General features: G+C 43.5%; 1 protein-coding gene across 2 annotated transcripts in view; it reads right to left on the bottom strand.

The window, feature by feature from the left end:
• PRAG1 (PEAK1 related, kinase-activating pseudokinase 1) overlaps nucleotides 1-20892 on the bottom strand; it is a 51723-nt gene that overhangs the window by 13556 nt on the left and 17275 nt on the right. For both annotated transcript variants that reach the window (XM_040490133.1, XM_040490134.1), the window contains one exon: nucleotides 7430-7587. In XM_040490133.1, the coding sequence (XP_040346067.1) occupies nucleotides 7430-7587 (158 nt within the window). The remainder of the gene's footprint in view (nucleotides 1-7429; nucleotides 7588-20892) is intronic.

Genomic DNA, 20892 nt, shown 5'->3' on the forward strand with positions numbered 1-20892 from the left:
GCCACCCAGGTGCCCCATCAGTTACGTTTCTAATAGAAGCTACTAAAACCATGGATTGTTGCCTGTGCGGAGGGGGCTGGTGACCCAACCCCTCTGTTTTTCCCAGGGTCAACTGTATTTGTAGCAGCTGCCACACTCTGCATTTGGAAGAAGAGCCAGAAAGAAGAGGGAAAAAATATGCCTTGACACTTAAAATAGTTGCAAAATCCACAGGCAAACCACTGGTTCAGAAAAATGTGCCTAAAGAAAATGCTGAAAAACTCTGGCCAACAGCCCATACTCTCAGGACTTAGATTCAACAGCAGTGAGAAGAATTCAAATATATCCTGGTTTTATGCTGGTATTAGATCACCCTGTTTCCAAATTCTGGCTTACAATTAAGAGTGTAAAAAAGGGTGAGAATGGAAAATACTTTTCTGGGAAGTTTGCCTGCATCGTAGTTACATCATTGGTAGGTTTTTTTTTTAATTTTTTTTTCAACGTTTATTTATTTTTGGGACAGAGAGAGACAGAGCATGAACGGGGGAGGGGCAGAGAGAGAGGGAGACACAGAATCGGAAACAGGCTCCAGGCTCCGAGCCATCAGCCCAGAGCCCGACGCGGGGCTCGAACTCACGGACCGCGAGACTGCGCCACCTACCCATTGGTAGGTTTTTAAATGACTTTTCGTGCTAATAGGGCCAGAGAGCTCCAAACCCCAGTTCCTAAGTTTTTCTTCCAATTGCCAATTCTGCATATAAAGCCCGGAGCCCATCATAGAGCAGAACACCTCTGTCTCTCTTCAGTGTGTGTTTCAGAGAAGAGAAGGCGTTTGTGGTGGGGAAACTACACATCGCATATGGTACACTGGGTGGGATCTTAAAAAGACCGAGGAGAAAGTATACCAGTTTGCTGCCATTATATTTAGAAAGCAGAGAAGAAATCAGGATTTCAATGGTCAGGATAAACAGCCCAGACAGAAACGCAGGCCAGAAGTTCAAATGTAGCACTGTGACGTTTTCTTTATTATAGAGTCCTCTCTTTTTGCTGGCTTTTAATAGGCACTTTCATTGTTCTCCACGGCCAAAATGAGAGGTAAGCTTATGGAGGAAGTGGTCAGTCCAGTTTTGAGCTGTGTGAATGAGGCTGTTTGGCTCCCTTAGTGCACGGCTCTGCCTTCTGACAGCAGCCGGCCAGAGCAAATGTGGCTCGGAGGGCAGAGTCACGGGGAGGGGAATACCCCACCGAGCTCCAAATTCTCAGCTTTTGGGTCTGGCTCTTCTCCCACTGCGGGTAAGGTAAAACAAATGGAATTTTCTTTTGTTTGAAAAACAGGGAGTGTTCTATGGATCTTTTTTTTTTTTTTTTAAATGAGGATATAGATTATTGGCTGGAAATGGCTGTACAGAGTTATCCATTCAGTCAGTCAATATTTCCTGAGCACCTACTAACTGCAAGGCATAGGGAACAAAGCAGATGGAAAAAACCTCTCCTACAGCCCGTGGCCTTGTTCAAAGAAAGCCATCTATGTGGACACCTTGCCACTGGTGCCCAGGAAGTGGCACCCTTTCAGGTTTCTGCCAAACCCCCTCTTCTTACCCCAGGAGACATGAGGTGGGTGGCAGAGGGGATGTTCTAGCCTCACATGTAGCTTTTTCCTCCAAAGAAAAACTGTGCAAACTCTTGTTTGATCACACAATCAGACAGGCTCAACATTAAATGTTAAAAAAAAAAAAAAAAAAAAAAGGCAGCAAAGTATTCCTTCAGAAGGAACCCTGGCTCTCTCAAGAAGGTAAACGTAGCCTGAAAATGGAAACAGATTCTCAACGTTCCACAACTGGCAGGAAAACGTGGCACTGGTGAGGAGCCTCTCCGGAACACTTGATCATCCCGAGAAACAATAATCAAGATGTGAATGCGATTTACACGTAAAACAGGAGAAGCACTGTTTCTCAGCTTGGAAAACGGGCCCATGGAAAACGTTCCGTGCCAACAGCCCAAGCGTGGCTCCAGAACCCTGCCTTCAGGTCTCCTGTGAGAACACAATCATTTGGGGTTGTCTTCCAAATTAACAGTAAAATTAGAAGTTAGTTCAAACCACTTTCACGTGCTGTTGACGGAAGCATAAATTGACATTTTACGGGATAATTTGGGAACATCTATTTAAAATGCATATAGGTTTTGACTTATCAATTCCACTTCTTTTTTTTTAAAGCTTATTTATTTATTTTGTGTGTGAGAGAGAGTGCACGTGTGCATGCATGTGCAAGTGGGGGAGGGGCATAAAGACGGGGAGAGAGAGAATCCCAAGGAGACTCCACACTCAGCACCGAATCCTGTGTGGGACTCGATCCCATGACCCTGAGATCAGGACCTGAGCTGAAATCAAGAGTCAGACCCTTCACCAACTGAGCCACCCAGATGCCCCTTCTTCTTCTAAGAATTTATCTTTCAGATATGTTCACCAAATTATCTCACCAAAGTATGTCACGGGATCTTACTGGAGACTGGTCATGAAAATCACCTAAATATGCATTGTTAAGAGAGGGGTTTAACGAATTCATACAAGGACAAAATATACAGCATTTAAAAAAAATGAGGTAAATTTAGAGGTTCTGATTGGAAAGACTTCAAGATACATTAAGTATAACAATGTGTCAAATTGAAGTTTATGATATTTTAAAAATACAGATAAAAATTTCTGAGAGGACATAGAAAAATATGCTCAAAGCATGTCAAAGGTGGGAGCTGGGACAGGAGGCGTCTGATGACTTTGACTTTGCCTGTCATATCTTTCCCTGGCGTGTGAATTTTTATCATAGACACATACTGACTTTAGTGACATAATAATATATATTTTAAAATTCAGTTTGGGGCACCTGGGTGGCTCAGTTAAGAGTCCGACTCTTAATTTTGGCTCAGGTCATGATCTCATGATTCACGGGATCAATGAGCTGACATCGCAGAGCCTGCTTGGGGTTCTCTCTCTCCCTCTCGCTCCCTCTCTCTCAGCCCCTCCTCTACTGGCTCTCTAGCTCTCTCTCAAAATAAATAAATAAGCACTAAAAAAAATTTTTTTTTAATTCCGTTTACAAGAAATAGTTTAAAACAAAGCTTCACTTTCGTGATATTGTATGGGCTCAGGCCACAGACAATCTTAAAAACGGAGGATCTTTTCCTTTGGGATAGCTTCTTCGTCCTTCACTAACAAATCTCCCTGAACAGAACCCGTGACTCAGTCTGTCTCCAGGGGCGTGGGGGATGAGGAGGGCCAAACCGTGTGAGGGCAAAACACCAAATGTAATATATCAGACCGAACCCACTAGTTTAGGATCCAGTGTTCTGGCAGCCAGAAACAATAATAGCCAGAAGACACTATTTTCAGCTGGGGAGTTTTAGATGCCTTTTCAGGGCTGCTTTTTTCTTCTTTCAGAGACTCAGGTAACCGCCTGAGTAGGGGGGCAAATGCTCGGTGAAGGTCAGGCTGTCACTCCTTCTGACTGATGTCTGATCTTTGTGGACTTACTGCCTCTCCTCCTGACAGATCCGCCCTCCCCTCCCCGCCCACTTCCCCGGCTTGATTTGTCCCCACAGCACTTCCTGCCATCTGACATGCCGGCTACTGTAGCCTTTTATCTTCCTCATTGTCCATCTCTCCCCACTGGAATGTGACAGAAAGAACTGGGCAGGTTTGGTGACTGCGGTATGTTCAACATCTAAAGCTGTGCCCAGCAGCACAAGCCTTGGATTTGACAAATAGCTACCAAATCAAGGACGCGATTAATGGGTATATTTAAAAAATCCTCTTGGCATCATTACTAAGAAAAACAAGCTGACTACTGTCAAGATTATAGTAAAACCTTGGTTTGCAAGCGTAATTTGTTCAGAAAACGTGCTTACAATCCAAAGCACTCGGATATCAAAGCGGATCTCAAGAACCACTGGCTCCCTTGTGATCATGTGACGTTCGGCGTCCCGTACTACTTGTATTGCAAGACATCACTTGTCTATCAAGTTAAAAATTTTTCGAAATGTTTGCTCATCTTGCAGAACACTCACAGAACAAGTTACCCACAATCCAAGGCTTTCCTGTATTTCGTTAACTTGGCTGTATCTCTGGTTTGCCAGTTATAAAAATACCAACACTGACCTGGCACATATCTTCATGTGAATTTACCCCTATATTCGCTGTAGACCTCTTATCTATTGCTTGTGCCAACAGTTTCCATCCAAGAGAGCACTCTCTAATCTCCCATACTGTGGGGACCTGGCCTCCGTGATGCCTCTTAAACTGTGCAACCGAATTATAATGTTATCCTAAATCAAAAAGTTAAATAATCTTAATGTGCCATTGGGTTTGTCTATTTAAAAGGGAGCATTTGGGGGCAGTCGGTTAAGCGTCCGACTTCAGCTCAGGTCATGATCTCACGGTTCAGGGGTTCGAGCCCTGCTTTGAGCTCTGTGCTGACAGCTCGGAGCCTGGAGCCTGCTTCAGATTCTGTGTCTCCCTCTCTCTCTGCCCCTCGCCCCCCCCCCCCCATTTGTGCTCTGTCTCTCTCAAAACTAAATAAACATTAAAAAAAAATTAACAGGAATCATTTAAAGCCCAAGAGTCTTCCGATGACTTTCTTTCTTTCTCTCTTTTCTTTCTTTCTTTCTTTCTTTCTTTCTTTCTTTCTTTCTTTCTTTCTTTCTTTCTTTCTTTCTTTCTTTCACTTTCTGATGACCACTTGTGATGACTGTCTAGCTGAGCATTTTGCCTCCCATCTATTCACTACAGATGACCTCTTGGCAACATCCATGGATCTGTCCTGACACATGCAGTTTGTCCCTCCCAAACTGAGCATAAACCAAACAACTGCTTAGACGGATTTTTCCTGCCACTGAGTTGACTCACTGTTCAACTGAATTGCCCATATGGACAAATGGGATAACAGATGTGCTTTGAGGAGTATGAGATGCCTCAGAAGCACAAAGAGGTGAAATGAATCTTGATATAAAAATATACAATTTAGACAAACTGGTTTCCAAAATGCAACAAAGTTATAGATTCCAGCTATGTTTGCTCTTCTTATAAAATCTATTATTATTATTTGCCACAAAACCCAAATAGTCGAAAACTAACTTTAACCACTAACTCTGATAAGCTTCTGAGAAATTTACATAAACTGTTAGGATACACTCTGGAATGACTTTGTCCTCAACTCACTTTACTGCAGATATAAATAGCCTGCGGAATGCATCTTTTTCATTAGCGAATTCTTCCTGACAAACCAAATAGTCTAATGATATCTTTTGACTTCATATATAATATTAGAGAAGTAGACACTACATTCTGGTCTCCAGGAACTTCAGCTTGAACGAACTCTACCTCTCTTATTCAGCTCCCCTCTTTCAGCTGCAATATTAGTCACAAAAGGCGTGATGGGTAAATATTTCAATATTAGTTTTATAAGGTAAAAGTGAGTAAGAATTCATGGGACTGAAAGATGACTGTCCAGGAACAGATCTACAGCAAGCCGCCTTGGTTAACGAGGAGAAGCAGACTGAGAGCTTCTTACATTTCATGACCAGAGAGACAGAGAGACACAGAAAGAAGAGAGAGAGAGAAAGAATAGAGAGAGAAGGTGTTGGTCTCTTGCCAGCTGCAAAGCATGGTCTGGGGTACAGAGCCATCCGCAGGAGCAGCAAATAGAAATGGTTCACTCTAAGGACCCAGAGTCTGGTAACAAGGTATATACTTTTCGTTGATCTAGGAATCCAAGTTTTGAAGTGCATTTCCATTGCAGAACAGGTTCATGATAAAAGAAGAACCAAGAAAATACATTCATTTGGATTAGAAAACGCCCGAGTTAGGTGTCGCCACTGTATTCCTAATCCCCAATGGCTCCGTATTTCCCACTTCTTCCTTAACCTACAAAGCTCTTTCCCCCCTCTCCCTCGTCAGTTCTAATCGCACTTGAGACATGAGTTCAAGTGCCATCTTCTCCAAGCAACTTCCCTGAACGCTTCCTCAACCCTCCTTTCTCTTCTGGAAGCCTTGATAGCATTCATGTTCTGGGAAGCCCAATCTCCTAGCTTAGACAAGCCACCCATGTGTCATGTGTTTTAGTCTTGTCTCCCTAGCTAGACCTTCAGAGTCCTGAGAGCAAGAGTCATGATTTGCTGGTTCTGAGAAGCCACGTACCCAGGTAGTTCGGGAGAGTTCACATCAAGGCGAGCTGGCTGATGGCCAGCGGGGGGCTCCAACGTACACTGCTCCCTCAGAATCACCCATCATCCCCCAGAAAGCACGTCAGGGCACAGGGTCCAATGGTTCACGTGCCCCGCCCAGCCCTCTGTGGAATAATCCACCTCGTAGAATTTTTGCACAATGGGATGGGAAAAGGGAAAAGATGAAATCCCAGGAAAATCTGCAGAAAAAGGAAAGCCTCTTTTGCTATGTCCCACCTAATCAAGATTAAGATATTTCCTGTTTTTAAGTCTGAGCTTTCAGAAGTTTCCCATAAGAACACACCACAGGCTGACTTATGACACATGCTTCAGTGTTAGCAGTACTCATCTCTCAGATGGAAAATTGTTAGTGATCGTGAATTCATGATGGAAACCTCGACTCCAAAATTGCCTACTGGGAAGAAATGTGTCCACAAGAGCGAGAAAGCCCGTCGTGTTAGCACATGTCGAAACGTCACACGCTAAAGGGAGTTTAAGAGAAATGCAGCAGAGGACACACACACACACACACACACACACACACACACACACACAATGTCGAAATAATGAGAGGTTTTACTATTACCTGTCCCAACTACAGAAACACAAGACTTCCTTCTGAGGAATATGCCCAATCGGGACATACCCACATTACTATGCCTAAGAGCTTTATCCAGGGAGTGGGATGGACAGTAGACTAATGAAGCCTCCATGCTTTAATACAACAAACATTTATGCAAGCACCTGCTGTGTCCAAGTAAGCGTGTGCATGTGTGTGTGCAATCATGCACGTAAAAGGGCAAACGAGCTGCGGGAGGGGGAGAAAGAAGGACAGAGAGAGAGAGAAGCACAGAGGGTGAAAACTTGTGGTTGGCATGTACCTAATCCCCTGAGAAGCAATCCCGAGGACAGAAATGGAGAGCAGACCTATATATAAATGGCTTATCACCCAAGGAATCAGGAGTCTTTCAATATGCTTTCACCTTGAGCTTCCTCCGCCTCGTTCCAGAGGGACGCAATGTATGTAAGTAGAAAGGGCAGCACGGGACGAGGCACCTTGTCCTGTATTCAAGAGAGAATTAATGCCCACTGCTCCTCGGTGGAGTCTACCTCGTGGGGAAAACAGGACCGAGACAGTGGGTCTAGTTCAGCCATTCCAAATCCTGGCAGCAAGCTGAGGGCTAGCCTTCCAGACTTGGGAGAATCTAAGCCTCCCGAGCAAGGTCGAGTCTGTTACCTCCATCGCTGCAGGTCCTGGAGTCCGAGGCCAGGCTGTCTGTGGAACCCATGGTGAAGCCGACGTGGACGCCTCTGCAGGGAGGGCTGAGGCTCTCTGCGGAGCCCTGGCTCACTTTTTCCAAATCAGAGCTACTCTTGTTCATCTTTAAAAGATGCCTGGAAGAGGCAAGAACACACAGTAAAAGCAATTAGTTTGGTTTCCGTTCAAAAACCAGGCCGATGGATCATGAGCCTACTATGTTCCTGAAGCCTGATAATACCAGCAAGCTTTGAAAAAATGATTCTGGGAAGGGAGAACATGGACCCTTTTGGAACTTTACGCGCATGAATGGTAGGAGATTTCTCCAGTGTAGTTAGGAGGAGTGAGTCTATGAAATTGAGACAAATGCCAAAATCATGATTTGGGAGGAACTGCCATCATATTCTTGACCCCGCCTACCAAAACATTTATGTCACCTACTGTACGGTGTATAACATCTCTACAGAGAAAAAAACCGAACACGATCACACAAATCAATGTCTGGAGATATACTGAGATTGGATAGTTTGTGCAAGATCACAGGATAAGCGAATTGCAAATTGGGATTAACGACGTGGGATTTCTTTCTGCCTGGTGCTCTCCTGACATAGCTTCAAAGGGTCTAGTTTGTTCCTTGGAATCAAGGAAAACTTTATATCAATGTAACCAGACCTCTAGTGCCATCCTCAGAAACATGTTAACATAACCTTTCTTCCTGAAGTACAGAATCTGCCCTTAGGCTTTCTATGAAATCTTTTGTTGCATCTCTAAAGACACCGTGACCAAGAAATCAGGGACAGGAACACCAAGTCCAAGAAAAAAATTACTTGCCTCGGAGAAAACAATGCCATTATCAGATAGAACGGTGTACCTTATTGATTTCTCCTTCCCCCTTTTCCAAGGACTACATGAATATTCACTCTGACCTGACATTTTCGCCACAAAGTGAGGCAGGCCACAATCAATCCGGCTCTTTCCCTGTAGGTGGTAACCCAGATTTGTCTGAACTGGTATTTCCTGATGACATTCCTGTTCCCACTCCGGCAGATCTATATCTCGATATCTGCTGCAGGAAATATATAATGCAGTATTGATTTGGCATCAGAACCGCCTTATTTCATGCACATGACCTTACAGTCAAGAATTTATCGATTGTTCTTTGTGCTCAACATCGCCAGGCCCTGAATTAGTCTTCACAGTCACTGGGATCCCTTGCTTATTACCAGAAAGTTTAGAGAAGGTCTGTTAGCCACCATGAAAATACTCGCCAGGAACATGTCCTTCTCCACACCTCCAATTCCTAGAGCCACAGTAAAAACCTTTTTAAAGCTGTCAAGTGTAGTTGTTTTGCTTTTGTGGTTTTTTTTTTTTTTAGTGTTTATTTTTGAGATACAGAGAGACAGAGAGAGACAGCATGAGCAGGGGAGAGGAAGAGAGAGAAGGAGGCACAGAATCCGAAGCAGGCTCCAGGCTCCGAGCTGTCAGCACAGAGCCTGACGTGGGGCTCAAATCCACAAACCACGAGATCATGACCTGGGCCGAAGTCAGACGCTTAACCAACTGAGCCACCCAGGCACCCCTGTCAAGTGTAGTTGTGACAGTGATGGCAAAGGTTGCAACTAATAATATTGCTTACATTTTAATGTCACTGTAGGGATCTGGGAAATATCAGATCTTTAGGAAGTGCTGTGCCAGTAGATTATCTTTATTTTACCCTCTGGCAAAATAAAATCATAGAAAAGTTTTGTAAATTATTTCTATTCTCATCAAATCTCAACAATGACTTTTGCAGATGATGCCTAGATACAAAGCTGTGAGTAATGACAACTCCTCGGTCTAAGAGTGAAGCCAAGTAGGCGGCAACACAACTACCCTGCTCCCCTCCAAAATGGCCTCTGGAGTCCCTCAGTTCTCAGACCCAGAGAATTGCCAAGGGAGAAATTCCAACACCAGAGCTGCTGAGCTGGCAAAGCTCCCCATTCTACAAACTTAGAAAAACACTGAATGAAATGTATATAAAGAGATAAAACTAAAAAATAGATAAATGTGTGAGTACACACACACACACACACACACACACACACACACACACACACAGTTATTTATAGCAAAGCACCAAGAGGAAGAAAAATGCTGGGGTGCCAGATCAAAGAAGGAACTCAATACCAGAACAGTGCAAGGGATACTTCAACAAAGTGCGTTTGCTGTAGGTTCTGGAAGATGCTCTTTATGAGGTTAAGGAAGTGTATTTCTCTTCCAAGTTATCTAAAGTTTTATATTCTAAATCATTTACAGTTATCAGATTTTAGCAAATGCTTTTTCTACATGGATAAAAAAGGCATACTGTTTCCCTCCTTTATTCTGTTAATGTGATGATTTACATTAACAGCTCTTCTTAAATGAACCCACGCTTGCACACTTTGTATAAACTTATTTTAGTACACATTGCTGGATTCTTTTTACAAATATTTCACTTAGGATTTTTAAACTTACATTCAAATGTGAGGTTAGCTCATAATTTTTCTTTCCTATACTGTTCGTAACTAGTACAAAAGTATAAAGGTTAGCTTAGAATCATAAAATGAATTGGGTAACTGTTTCTTTTTCTCAATCACCTTGCGTAGTTTATAGAAGATAGGGATTGTGTGCTCCTTGAAAGATTACTGAAACTTGCCTGTAAAACCATCTAGATCTGGTTGCACTCTAAGTGGGTCAGTACATATGTGTTTCTGATAAGCTTGCAATTATGTTTTGAGGACAGAGATCCAAGAAGCAGATCCTTGCAATTATGTTTTGAGGACAGAGATCCAAGAAGCAGATCCATGTACAGGAACTTGCTGTGTGCAAATGTAATGTTGTATCAGTGATTGAAGAACAAACATGTCAGTTCATGGTACTTACACACTAGCTATTTGTAACAGGCCAAAACCCAAGATTTAAAATCTGTTAGAAGAAAAAGTTTATGACCTTGGGATAGGAAGGATCTGTTAAATGAAAATTTTTAAAAAGTAGAAACCATAAAGGAAAAGATAGATCAACTTGATTCTTTAAAATGTAAAGCTCCTGGGGCTCCTGGGTGGCTCAGCTGGTTAAGCCGCTGACTTCGGCTCAGGTCAAGATCTTGCACTTGTGAGTTCAAGCCCCACGTCAGGCTCTGTGGTGACAGCTTGGAGCCTGGAGCCTGCTTCAGATTCTGTGTCTCCTTTTCTCTCTGCCCCTCTGCCTCTCATGCTCTCTCTCTGTCTCTCTCAAAAATAAATAAACATTAAAAAAAAAATTTTTTTTTAAAGATTAAAAAAAAAAAAAAGTACAGCTCCTGGGGAGCCTGGGTGGCTCAGTAGGGTAAGCGTCCTAATCTTGATTTTGGCTCAGGTCATAATCTCATAGTTGCGGGATCAAGCCCCAGATATAGCTTTGTGCTGAGCATGGAGGCTGCTTGCGATTCTCTCTCCCTCTCTCGGCCCCTCTCCCCCTCTCTCGAGAGAAATAATTAAATAAAAATAAACGTTAAAATGTAAAAATCCTCTCTGATAAAATAAAGACACCATAAAAGGAAAAAAGCCAAACCTGGGACTGGTACCCATTTGTACCCAAATGTACACACATTTGCAATCTATATAACTAATAAAGTATTGGTATTCAGAATGTTAAAAAAAATCAACAGACAAATGATGCTGTTAAAAAAAGGGCAATGGGTATGAACAGGTAATTCACAAAAGAAAAAATATGAAAGATCAATTGACATATGAAAAGATGATCAACTGTAATCAGATTATAAATACATAAAATGAGATTCCATTTCCTATCTATCAGATCAGTCTGGCAATATCAGGTTTTGTCAAGGATGTGGGAAAATGAGAACTTTCTCGCATTGTGTGGGACTGTAGATTGGTGTGTACACACACACACACACACACACACACACTTTGGATATATATCTTTGAACAACGTTATTTAACTCACTAGTAGTGAATGAATGGCTAAGTCAATTTAGTGAGTCACGGCACCTTACCAGCAGTTTATTTTAACGAAATATGCTATGTGACCAGAAAATATGAACATATTATAGTAAGGATTTTTGAAATGTTTTGTGAAACTTTTGTTTCAGGTGTGTGCTTGTTGGATCATGATAAAGGCTAAAAACCATTGCTCTAGAAAAGGAGTCAACAAACATTTCCTTAAAGGGCCAGATGGTAGATACTTTAGGCTTATGGATCATACGATCTCTGTTACAGCTACTCAACTCTGCCGTTGAAGCAGGAAAGCAGTCATAGATTTCGTGTAAGTAAATGGGCATGCTTTCCAATAAAACTTTATTCACAGACACAGATGACCACACTATGGATGGTAGATTGCTAACTCCTGATCTAGAACAGTCGTCCAATAAAATTATAACGCAAGTCATACATATAATTTTAAACTTTTCAGTAGCCAAATTATAGGTGAAATTATTTTAATGATATATTTATTTAACAAGATATGTAAAAAATATTGTCATCTTACTATGCAATGGGGATAAAAATCATTAATGAGATATTTTACTTTTTTTTCAGTCTAAGTCTTCAAAATCTGGTGTGTATTTTACACTTACAGCACAGTGCAATTTAGACTAGCTGCTTTTTAAGCTATTGGCTACTGTACTGTACATTGCTGATCTAGAGAAATTCTCACACACGGACAAGGTTATCCTCGGTGTTCCTAACAGCAAGAACAGAATCATAAACAGTCGGGTGTCCATCAATAAAGGAATGGATACATTGTGGTACAGTCTTGAGATGGAAGATGAGAAAGCATTCAAAAATAAACGAACTTGATTTTGAGGTACTGATATTGAAGTGATCCTTAAATGTTAATGTTAAAAGTAGCTTGCTGAAAAGCAAAACCACAATGAGATGGTCATCTCACACCAGTCAGAATGGCTAGCATCAAAAAGACAAGAAATAACAACTGTCGGCAAGGCTGTGTAGAGAAAGGAACCATCTTGCACTGTTGGTAGGAATGCTAACTGGTGTAGCCACTGTGGAAACCAGTATGGAGGTTCCTCAAAAAATTAAAAATAGGAAAACCATATGACCCAGCAATGTCTGGGTATTTACCTAAAAAAAGAATACTAATTTGAAAAGATACAAGCACCCCTATGTTTACTGCAGCATATTTACAATAGCCAACACATGGAAGCAATCCAAGTGTCTACTGATAGGTGGGCAGATAAAGGAATAAGGAACAGGTGTATATACCCACCATAGAATATTACTCTGTCATAAAAAAGAATGATAACTTGCCTTCTGTAACAACATGGATGCACCTAGGGGGGTATTATGCTAAGTGAAATTAGAGAAAGACAAATACCATATGAGTCCACTTATATGTGGGATCTAAAAAGCAAAGTAAACAAACAAACAAAAGAAATAGACTCATAAATGCAGAGAACAAAAAAAGTGATTGCCAGAAGGGAAGGAAGTGGTGAGGGGGTGGGGGGTGGACGGTTGAAAGAGGTGAAGGGGATCAAGAGGTTCAAACTTCCAGTTATAAAATAAATACGTCACAGGGATGAAAAGTACAGCATAGGGAATATGGTTGATCATATTGTAATAACTTTGTATGGACAGGCGGTAACTACACATGGTGAGCATTTCATAATGTACGTAATTGTTGAATTGCTATGTTTATAAACCTACAACTAATGTAATATTGTATGTCAATTATGCTTCAATGAAAGAAATTTCTGCAAAAAAACCAAAAAAAAAGTAGCTTGCAAAAGGCCTCGGGTACGTGATGCCATTTAAATACATTTTAAAAGTACATAATGATGCTATAATTTTTTTTAGTCATATATAGAGAGTAAAATGTAGAGTAATACTCCTCAAGTTCAAGAAAGTGAACACTCTGGGAAACAACGGGAGACTGAAACAAAAACTGGATACAAAGTGATCTTCCGCTGTGCCTGTGATGTGCCATTTTTCTAAAATGGCAAAATGTTAATAATGCTTGAAAAATCTTTGGAGGACACATAGGGAAGTTATTGTTTGAACTTCACTGTGTGCTTGAAATATTCGATAAATTGAAAATGAGCATTTCTAGGAGGAAAGGAAGTCCCTAGGACCTGCATGAGCCCAGGTCAGCTTTCTTGTTCACCTGTTGCTGACTGTCTGAAAAGGCAAGGAACAGGAAGGATGACCCAGCAGGCCCCACAGCGGGACAGGTAGATTCAGTGAAGGTTAGTTGTACCCCAGAATAGCCTTACAGGTGGAAAAAGTTACTTCTCAGACTGAACCATTCTTCTGAGACTTCAGAAATTAGTACTTCCAAATCTAGTCACAGTGAGGGGGAAGTCACAGTCTTGAACTCACCAAGTGAAGGCAGACGAAATAAGATTATTCTTTGGTTGCAGGGTAAACGTTCTGCAGTGTGCACGTGTGTGTGTTGCATGTGCGTGCGTGTGTGCATGTGTGTGTGTGTGTGTACACAGAAGTGGGGAGCTTCCAAAAGTAGACCTCGGTAAATCTAAATATCTAAGCACAAGTGGAATTTTCAGGTTTCTGGGAATGGCTTCTGGGAATATTACTACTGTTTCTCTACTAAAAAGGCTTAAGAAGCACAGGCTCCCTCCAGGTCACAAAAACTCAGTAGGCATTTGAAATGCTCTGGTGTAAATGGGGAAGGAAAGGGGTAACCCTTTCTCTTACGAGCGAAATCTTGGGACTGATGACTCATTTCTATGAATTGCATCAAAACATCCTGGAAGCCTGTGTCATCTGCCTTCTTAAAAGAATTGCCACTTCAGTGAGGGAATAAGCAAAACTACATCAGATTTCAAAATGAAAGGGAGGCTTGCCATCAAAGCGGAGACTGGCAATCAGGTTGTTCCTGTGTGTCCTTTGTATGCAACAGATTTCTCAAGGATCCCTGGAAAAGGCTTAATATTCTGAAGGTGACTATTCTGAGCCCTCCTGGATTGGTCTATCAGACATAAGGCCAAGTGACCACAGTCAACAACGCACAGCAAGACTCTACTGATTGTTTTTAAAGGCACTTTCCCCTCGTTAATGATAGTTTGTCTTTCAGAAAACGGGTGCAAACCACCTATAAGATGAAATCTGATGTCATGTGATTTAAGGAAGTGGCTTCAACGGGCCGAAACCACACACTCCAGTCTTTCCTCTCTGGGTGGTAAATAACATTCTTATCAGCTGCAGGGCGAGCGCGGTCCGCACAGATGTCTTTGCTCGCGCAGTGTGATAAACGATTTGTTCTTGCTCAGACTTCCTTTCCTGCCTGCCGTTGATTAGACACAGTCACAGGAGAGTCGGATGAAATACACGGCCAGTGGCACGGTGTCCTTAGAGAACGAGCCCTGCAGCTGCTGCCCGGTGTTTTTAGAATGGCTTTTCCCCCCATTGTCCTCAGAGAATCCAGCCCTGCCAGGGTTTTCTCCGTACCGTATTGGTAGAAAGCTGGGAAAAAAAAAAATCATCCAGGAGGAAGAGCCATCTGCCAGACTTCCTCATTCATAGGAACCAGTCTCATCTAAAAATACCCCCAAGCTTTTAGGACGTCCGAAATCCTTAACGGATGCCGGGCCCTTTACAACGTAGTGGAGACTGCATCCCCAACTCTGCATGGCCGCCAGGCTCCTCATAGGACAGCACAGTTCAAAGTGTGACTGCGGCAAAGGCTCGCTGTCACTGCCCTCATTTGTGTTCAGTTCACCTGCATTTGGGGGAAGAGTTCTCTGCCTCTGGGGCAGGAGCTGGGAAAACCCAAGTAACACCAGCGTGCAGTTTTAGACCGGGTCTCCAGACCCTGGTACACAAGCACCAAGTCCTCGGATGGGTCACATTCGCTGCTAAGTCTGGTGATGACTCGGGGAAGACCCGTGAGCTAGCTCTGAAAGCACGAACAGGGTAGAAGATTCGATACACATTTTTTTTTTTTTAAATTGCCAAGAAGAAGTGAAAACAGACGAGTTTTAGATGCAAATAAGTCAAGTCGTGCCCAGATAAAAGAATGAGAACCTCTTACCATCCTAGACTCTGGCCTGTGGTGCCGTCCTCATCGGCATGGCCTCCCAGAGCCCGGGGACGGGCTGGGCCAGTGACTGCGGGGTCCCATGGAGCAGCCCTGAGGAAGAGGGCCAGCTTCGGCAGCGGGTGGCAGAACGCCTCGTCAGCCTGCTGTGAATTCACCGCTCAGAGCTCTCCTTTCTCCTCAGTTCCTCTCTGACTTTTCTATAAAATGCACTTCCTGCTAAAGCACAGGAAAGTGGGGACGGCGCTGCCTCTGACCTGAGGCTTTCAATCTCCAATTGTCTTGTTGGGCTCCAAGTTTGAGGCAATTCAAATGCACTCTGAAACACGGCAAGCTTCACCCCACTTATTCTCTACTATTTAGCCACATCCTAAGGTCAAAATCATTGAATGATTCAAGCTGAAACACTGGGTTTGCTCAGTAAATAAGAGCACCCGAATTTACTTCTCTTATGCCTGTATCATCCGCAGTGTGCCCCCTGTCCTATCTATCCTGAATACCATTCCCAGGGTTTTCAAGAAATAAATTTTGACTGCCTACTCATGGTGAGCACTGTGTTAGGTGTTAGAGATACAACAGTGAGTAGAGGTGATGCCATCCCTGCTTCAACAAACCTACAACCGGGAGATAAATATTTACCAAGCTCCTCTAAGACAGTATATAGGGGGTTCAATCCAAACCTTCAGAATAGATCTGCAGCCTTGGGGTTGAGCATCCTGACTCAAAATCTTTCTAAAATACTGCTCCCATAATGATGGCTGACCCTGATGAGCCCTACACAGAGCTCTTGTAAGTATTCGTAACCCGGGACACCCCATTAGATCTCGGGTCCTCTGTGGTAACTGAAACACACACCCCAGATATTCTTTGCCAATCTCAATTTCAAATATTCCTCCCCCCCGCCCACACACACTGTTTATATATTAGAACATCTGACTGGACTCCTTGTTTGAAAAAAAAATTACCATTTTGATTAATATACTACTACTTTCCCTCCTAAATCCTTTGCTCTGATTGGGCTAGTCTCCCATTGTCCCCAAAGCACTCTACATTTAACTGTCCCCTCCCCACCCTGGCTCGGGGGAAACCACTGTCTCTCCCTTTCAAACCTTTACATTCCTCAAGACCCAGCATCAGTATCACTTACCTACAAATCCCTCCCAAACCACTGCAGTCTTTTCTGGCTCTTCTGCTTCTGCTGGACCTCACACCCAACTGAATCTGATTCACATCACTGGGCATTAGGTTACAATCCTGGTTAGATTATTCTAATTGTTTCATGCGAAATGGGCTTGTTACCACACCCAAATTATAAACTGTTTGAGGAGTTGTATCATAGTCAGAATATACTGGAACCCAGAGGAATTATTAAATAGTTCTTGATTAAGTTTATCTGCCTCTGTTTCAGTAACTCGGTAGCATCTGGGAGGAAAAAAGTTTCCTTTTAGAAAAGAATTACACTTGTCCAGCAAAACTTGCAAAAAGGCAGGAACACTGTGCGAGAACCCCTCCATAAAGCTGGATTCGACAGCTGAAACTTTCTCATATTTACAAAATACAACAGTCCCCAAATATCCTGAATTTTCACAAATCTTGTGGTTAAAAATTTTTTTTCTCCAAGAGATGGGATGAGAAAGGCAGATAACTATGCCAGAAAGTTTGTATTGTTTTTATCATTGATTCTCTTTGATGAAGATGTGAAGGGGGTTATTTTCCAAGTATCTATGAGCCACCTGCAAGGGCTAATAAGTCCAGTCTCCTCTGGGGGCACGTTTCCCCACAGATTTATTAGCGTGTATAAAGATAGGAAATCAGTTTCATTTTCGGTCAGGTGACCTCAATGTTCCCCATGGTGCAGGCCTGTTCATCTGCATCTACAGTTAATGCACTAGTGACTTCCACAGTCCACAAGCTGAAACACCCTTTGGTTCAGTGGAAAACCATTTAAAAATAGGAATAAAGCCATATTTATTTTTAAAGATAGGGACGTATACACACACACACAGGAACACACACATTTAGGTCAGTAGTTGGTTTTAGGGAAGGATAAAAATGCTTAAATTGGTCAAACGGAAATTTGCAGGCATTTGCCCTGACTATATGCAGACATACTTTGGCATTGAGAGATACAAATATTTTTAAAAGATGACTTTTCAGGTCTCAGGAGAAAAAAAGTTCCTTAATCTGCAGCCCCCGTCTGCGGGGTAATTTTTGTGTACTTTCCTAGAGAAGCTCTGGGCTGCCAGGTGAAGGAGTGAAGAAGGCAGAGGTTTGGAGGTACCTGGCGTGGGAAGCTGAGGCTAACGGCAGACGAGGAGCCGCTAAGGGGCAGACTAGGAGACACCCCGTCACCAGTGTGCTACACTTTCATCTCCAATATGATCATCTAAGAACAGAGGCCTCACGTCCCGGCCTGGAAAGTCAAGGAGGACGGTCTTCCATCCGTTCACACAGGGGCAGAAAGGAAGAGATGAAAAGATGAGTAAGGAGTGGACCACCAAGCAGCTGCAATCCACAGAGGGGCACCGCCCGCTGCCCAGCCCACCTACAGGCCAGCACAGCGTGGGAGGACCCTCAGGAGCCATTAGGAAGAGCAGCCACACAGGGTTTCAGAGTCACCTAGGAAGGCCTCCGATGTGGTGGTTAAGACCGTGAACACACGGGCTCTGCTGCCCGGTTTGGATCCCGGCTCCACTGCTTCCGGGCTGGGTGCCTTGGAAAGGGCATCTGATCTTTCTGTGCTTCAGCCTCTCATCTATCCCATCCATCCTAAAGGGGGTAACAATAATACTTATCTCATGGGGCTGTTAGGAAGTGTCAATGAGTTAATACTTACTAAGGGGTAAAAACAGCATCAGATACACAGAGGGTGTTACTTATACAGAAAGATGAATGGATGGGATGGGGAGACAGACAGAGACAGACACACAGGGAGACTCCGCCGTCTCCAGTAAACTGGGGGTTTCTAACTGGAGAGATGCGGAAAACAGCGATGGGTTGCGGACGTCACTCTCGTTACCTCTACCTTTCGTTGTGGTTCCATCAGGATGAGGCTCCGAAGGCATGCATTATTCTAAAATAAGTAGGAAAAACTTCTCTATCAACCAGACCTCAGTTTGAATGTTCGTATTCAAGACCTTGGTAATTTGTAGTGTAGCCCCAGGCTCAGGGGCTGACAAAGCCCACATCTGACCAGGTTGCTGAGCTCCATTATACACAAATTTAGCAATGCAAGAACCTCTTTTGTTACATTAGCCTGCCTCCCACCTGCAAAACAGAACCTCCCAGGATTCCTTCCTTGTTCACAGCCCCTCTCCGCCCCCACTGACGGACTCTGGTGGTTGAGTAAACCATAGGAGTAGCGAATTCTTACTCACCCACTTGGGAATTACTGTTCTACTCCTGACCTATTCCTGTTGGAATCCAGCCACCAATATGATCTGTGCCTGACCAGAATCTTCCTGTTTGTAGACGACTGGTTTTGGCAACCACGCTTTCAGAATTCTCTTTCCCTCTTTCTCTTGACTCAGCAAATGCTCCAGATCCACTTGGTCAACCCAGTTTCTGAGCCCAACTATTGGCTTAAGACCTCTGTGTGTATTTAAATTAGACTTTGCTCCTACCCTGCTGGCTTGGGAGAGTCAGACTATTTGCAACAAAGCCCCTACATGATCTGCTTCTCCACACCCCACTCCAGCCCAGTCTGTTGCCCAAAAAGGATGAGGTTCCTTTCCCACTCACAGGTCACTTCTTCAGCCCCGTTACCTGCTTCTCAACAGCTCCATCACCCTGGCCTCCGTCCTGGCTGGCACCTCCCCAACCTAACTAGGGGTTGTGGTCACCCAATTCCACCATGGTGGTAGGGTTTCCCTACCCCACTGATTCTCACCAGGTGGGTGTCCTACCATTCAACTCAATTCTGACACGAGCTAACCCGGAGACAGCATCAGATTCTGCAGGTTAACGGCTCAGCCCCGCTAAACCGCCCAGGAAAATCACAGGTTCGTGACGCCACCTGTGCTCCTGACCAACAGGCTATAGATCGGAGGTTCCCACAATCTCTTCCATGGGTCCGATTCATTTGCTAGAGCAGCTCACAGAACTCAGAGGAACATTTCACCAACAGAAGGTAACCCGGGAGCAGCCAGACAGAAGAGACACATAGGATAAGGTATCGAGAACGGGCGCGGAGCCTCCGTGACCTCTGCCGGTGCACCGCTCTGCCCACATCTCCACAGGTTCACCAACCTTGTAACTCTCCAAACGCCATCCTTTCGGGGTCTAATGCAAGCCTCGTTACATTGGCACGGTGGATCAAATCACTGGCCACAGAAGACTGAGTCAACCTCCAGCCCCTCACGCCTCCCCAGGGGCTAGGGGGTGGGACTGAAAGTTCTAACCCTGTAATCACCTGGCTGATTTCCTGGCAACCAGCCCCCATCCTTAGGTGGGTCCAAAAGTCACCTCATTAACATAATAAAACACACCTTTATGGCTCCTAGGAAACTCGTGGAGTCGGGCGAGTTTTAGGAGCTCTGTACTAGAAACAGGAACGAAGACCAACGATTTATTTCTTATTACAAATCAGGACATCACACTGGGTAACAACAATCATCCGCCATCTTCACTCCTGCACCGGTCAGTCGGCCAGTGCTTCTCCAGGAAAGCGCATAACCGTGCAGCCTGGGGCCTCAATTGATTCACGTTCCCTGCCTTCAGCTAGCTCTGGGGGCTTCCTGGGAATCCTTGCACTTGACCTCCCATTCTCCAAAGCAGCTATGACAAGCTCTTCCAAACATTCATTTTTCTTTATATTCTTTGTTGCCATCCTTATCTCTGGCAAATAAGTCCTCTCTCTCTCTCTCTCTCTCTCTCTCTCTCATGATTCAGTCTTTCTTATGTTCCTGTTTACTTCAAGTGTAGAGAGGTGAGATCATCGTATGCTTCGATTAATGAAACACCTTCACATTGATCTGTGTTATTTTAGTTTTTCCCTTCATCCCCATCTCTACACTAATTCTCCACTTTCCCAATTTCCCACTTCCAGGTACTCACTGGGTTTCCTTGGATATGTACCCTTGGATTTATCTTTTAAAAAGATATGGGGTTACTTTACATGTTTTCAATTTATATTCATTACATTGTGTTACAGATCTTGTTCTGCCTCTCTGTTATTTCACTTGATACTAGTTCAAGGTTCATCCATGTTTCTGATTATACTCCAGCCCACAGCTTCTGACTGCTGTTAAGTATTTCATTTCACAATCATGACATTTTACTCTTCTGTTTTCCTAGAAAGGAATATGTGGGCTTGTACCAACCGCCTGCCACTGTGAAGGATGTTGTAATGACCTTCATCATATACGTTCCCTTATTGACCTATGCGTTTCTCTGAGGCCTAACACTGAGGAATG

This window comes from Herpailurus yagouaroundi, unplaced genomic scaffold (assembly GCF_014898765.1).
Source record: "Herpailurus yagouaroundi ecotype Mexico unplaced genomic scaffold, PumYag 181, whole genome shotgun sequence".
In the NCBI taxonomy this organism is placed as follows: domain Eukaryota; kingdom Metazoa; phylum Chordata; class Mammalia; order Carnivora; family Felidae; genus Herpailurus; species Herpailurus yagouaroundi.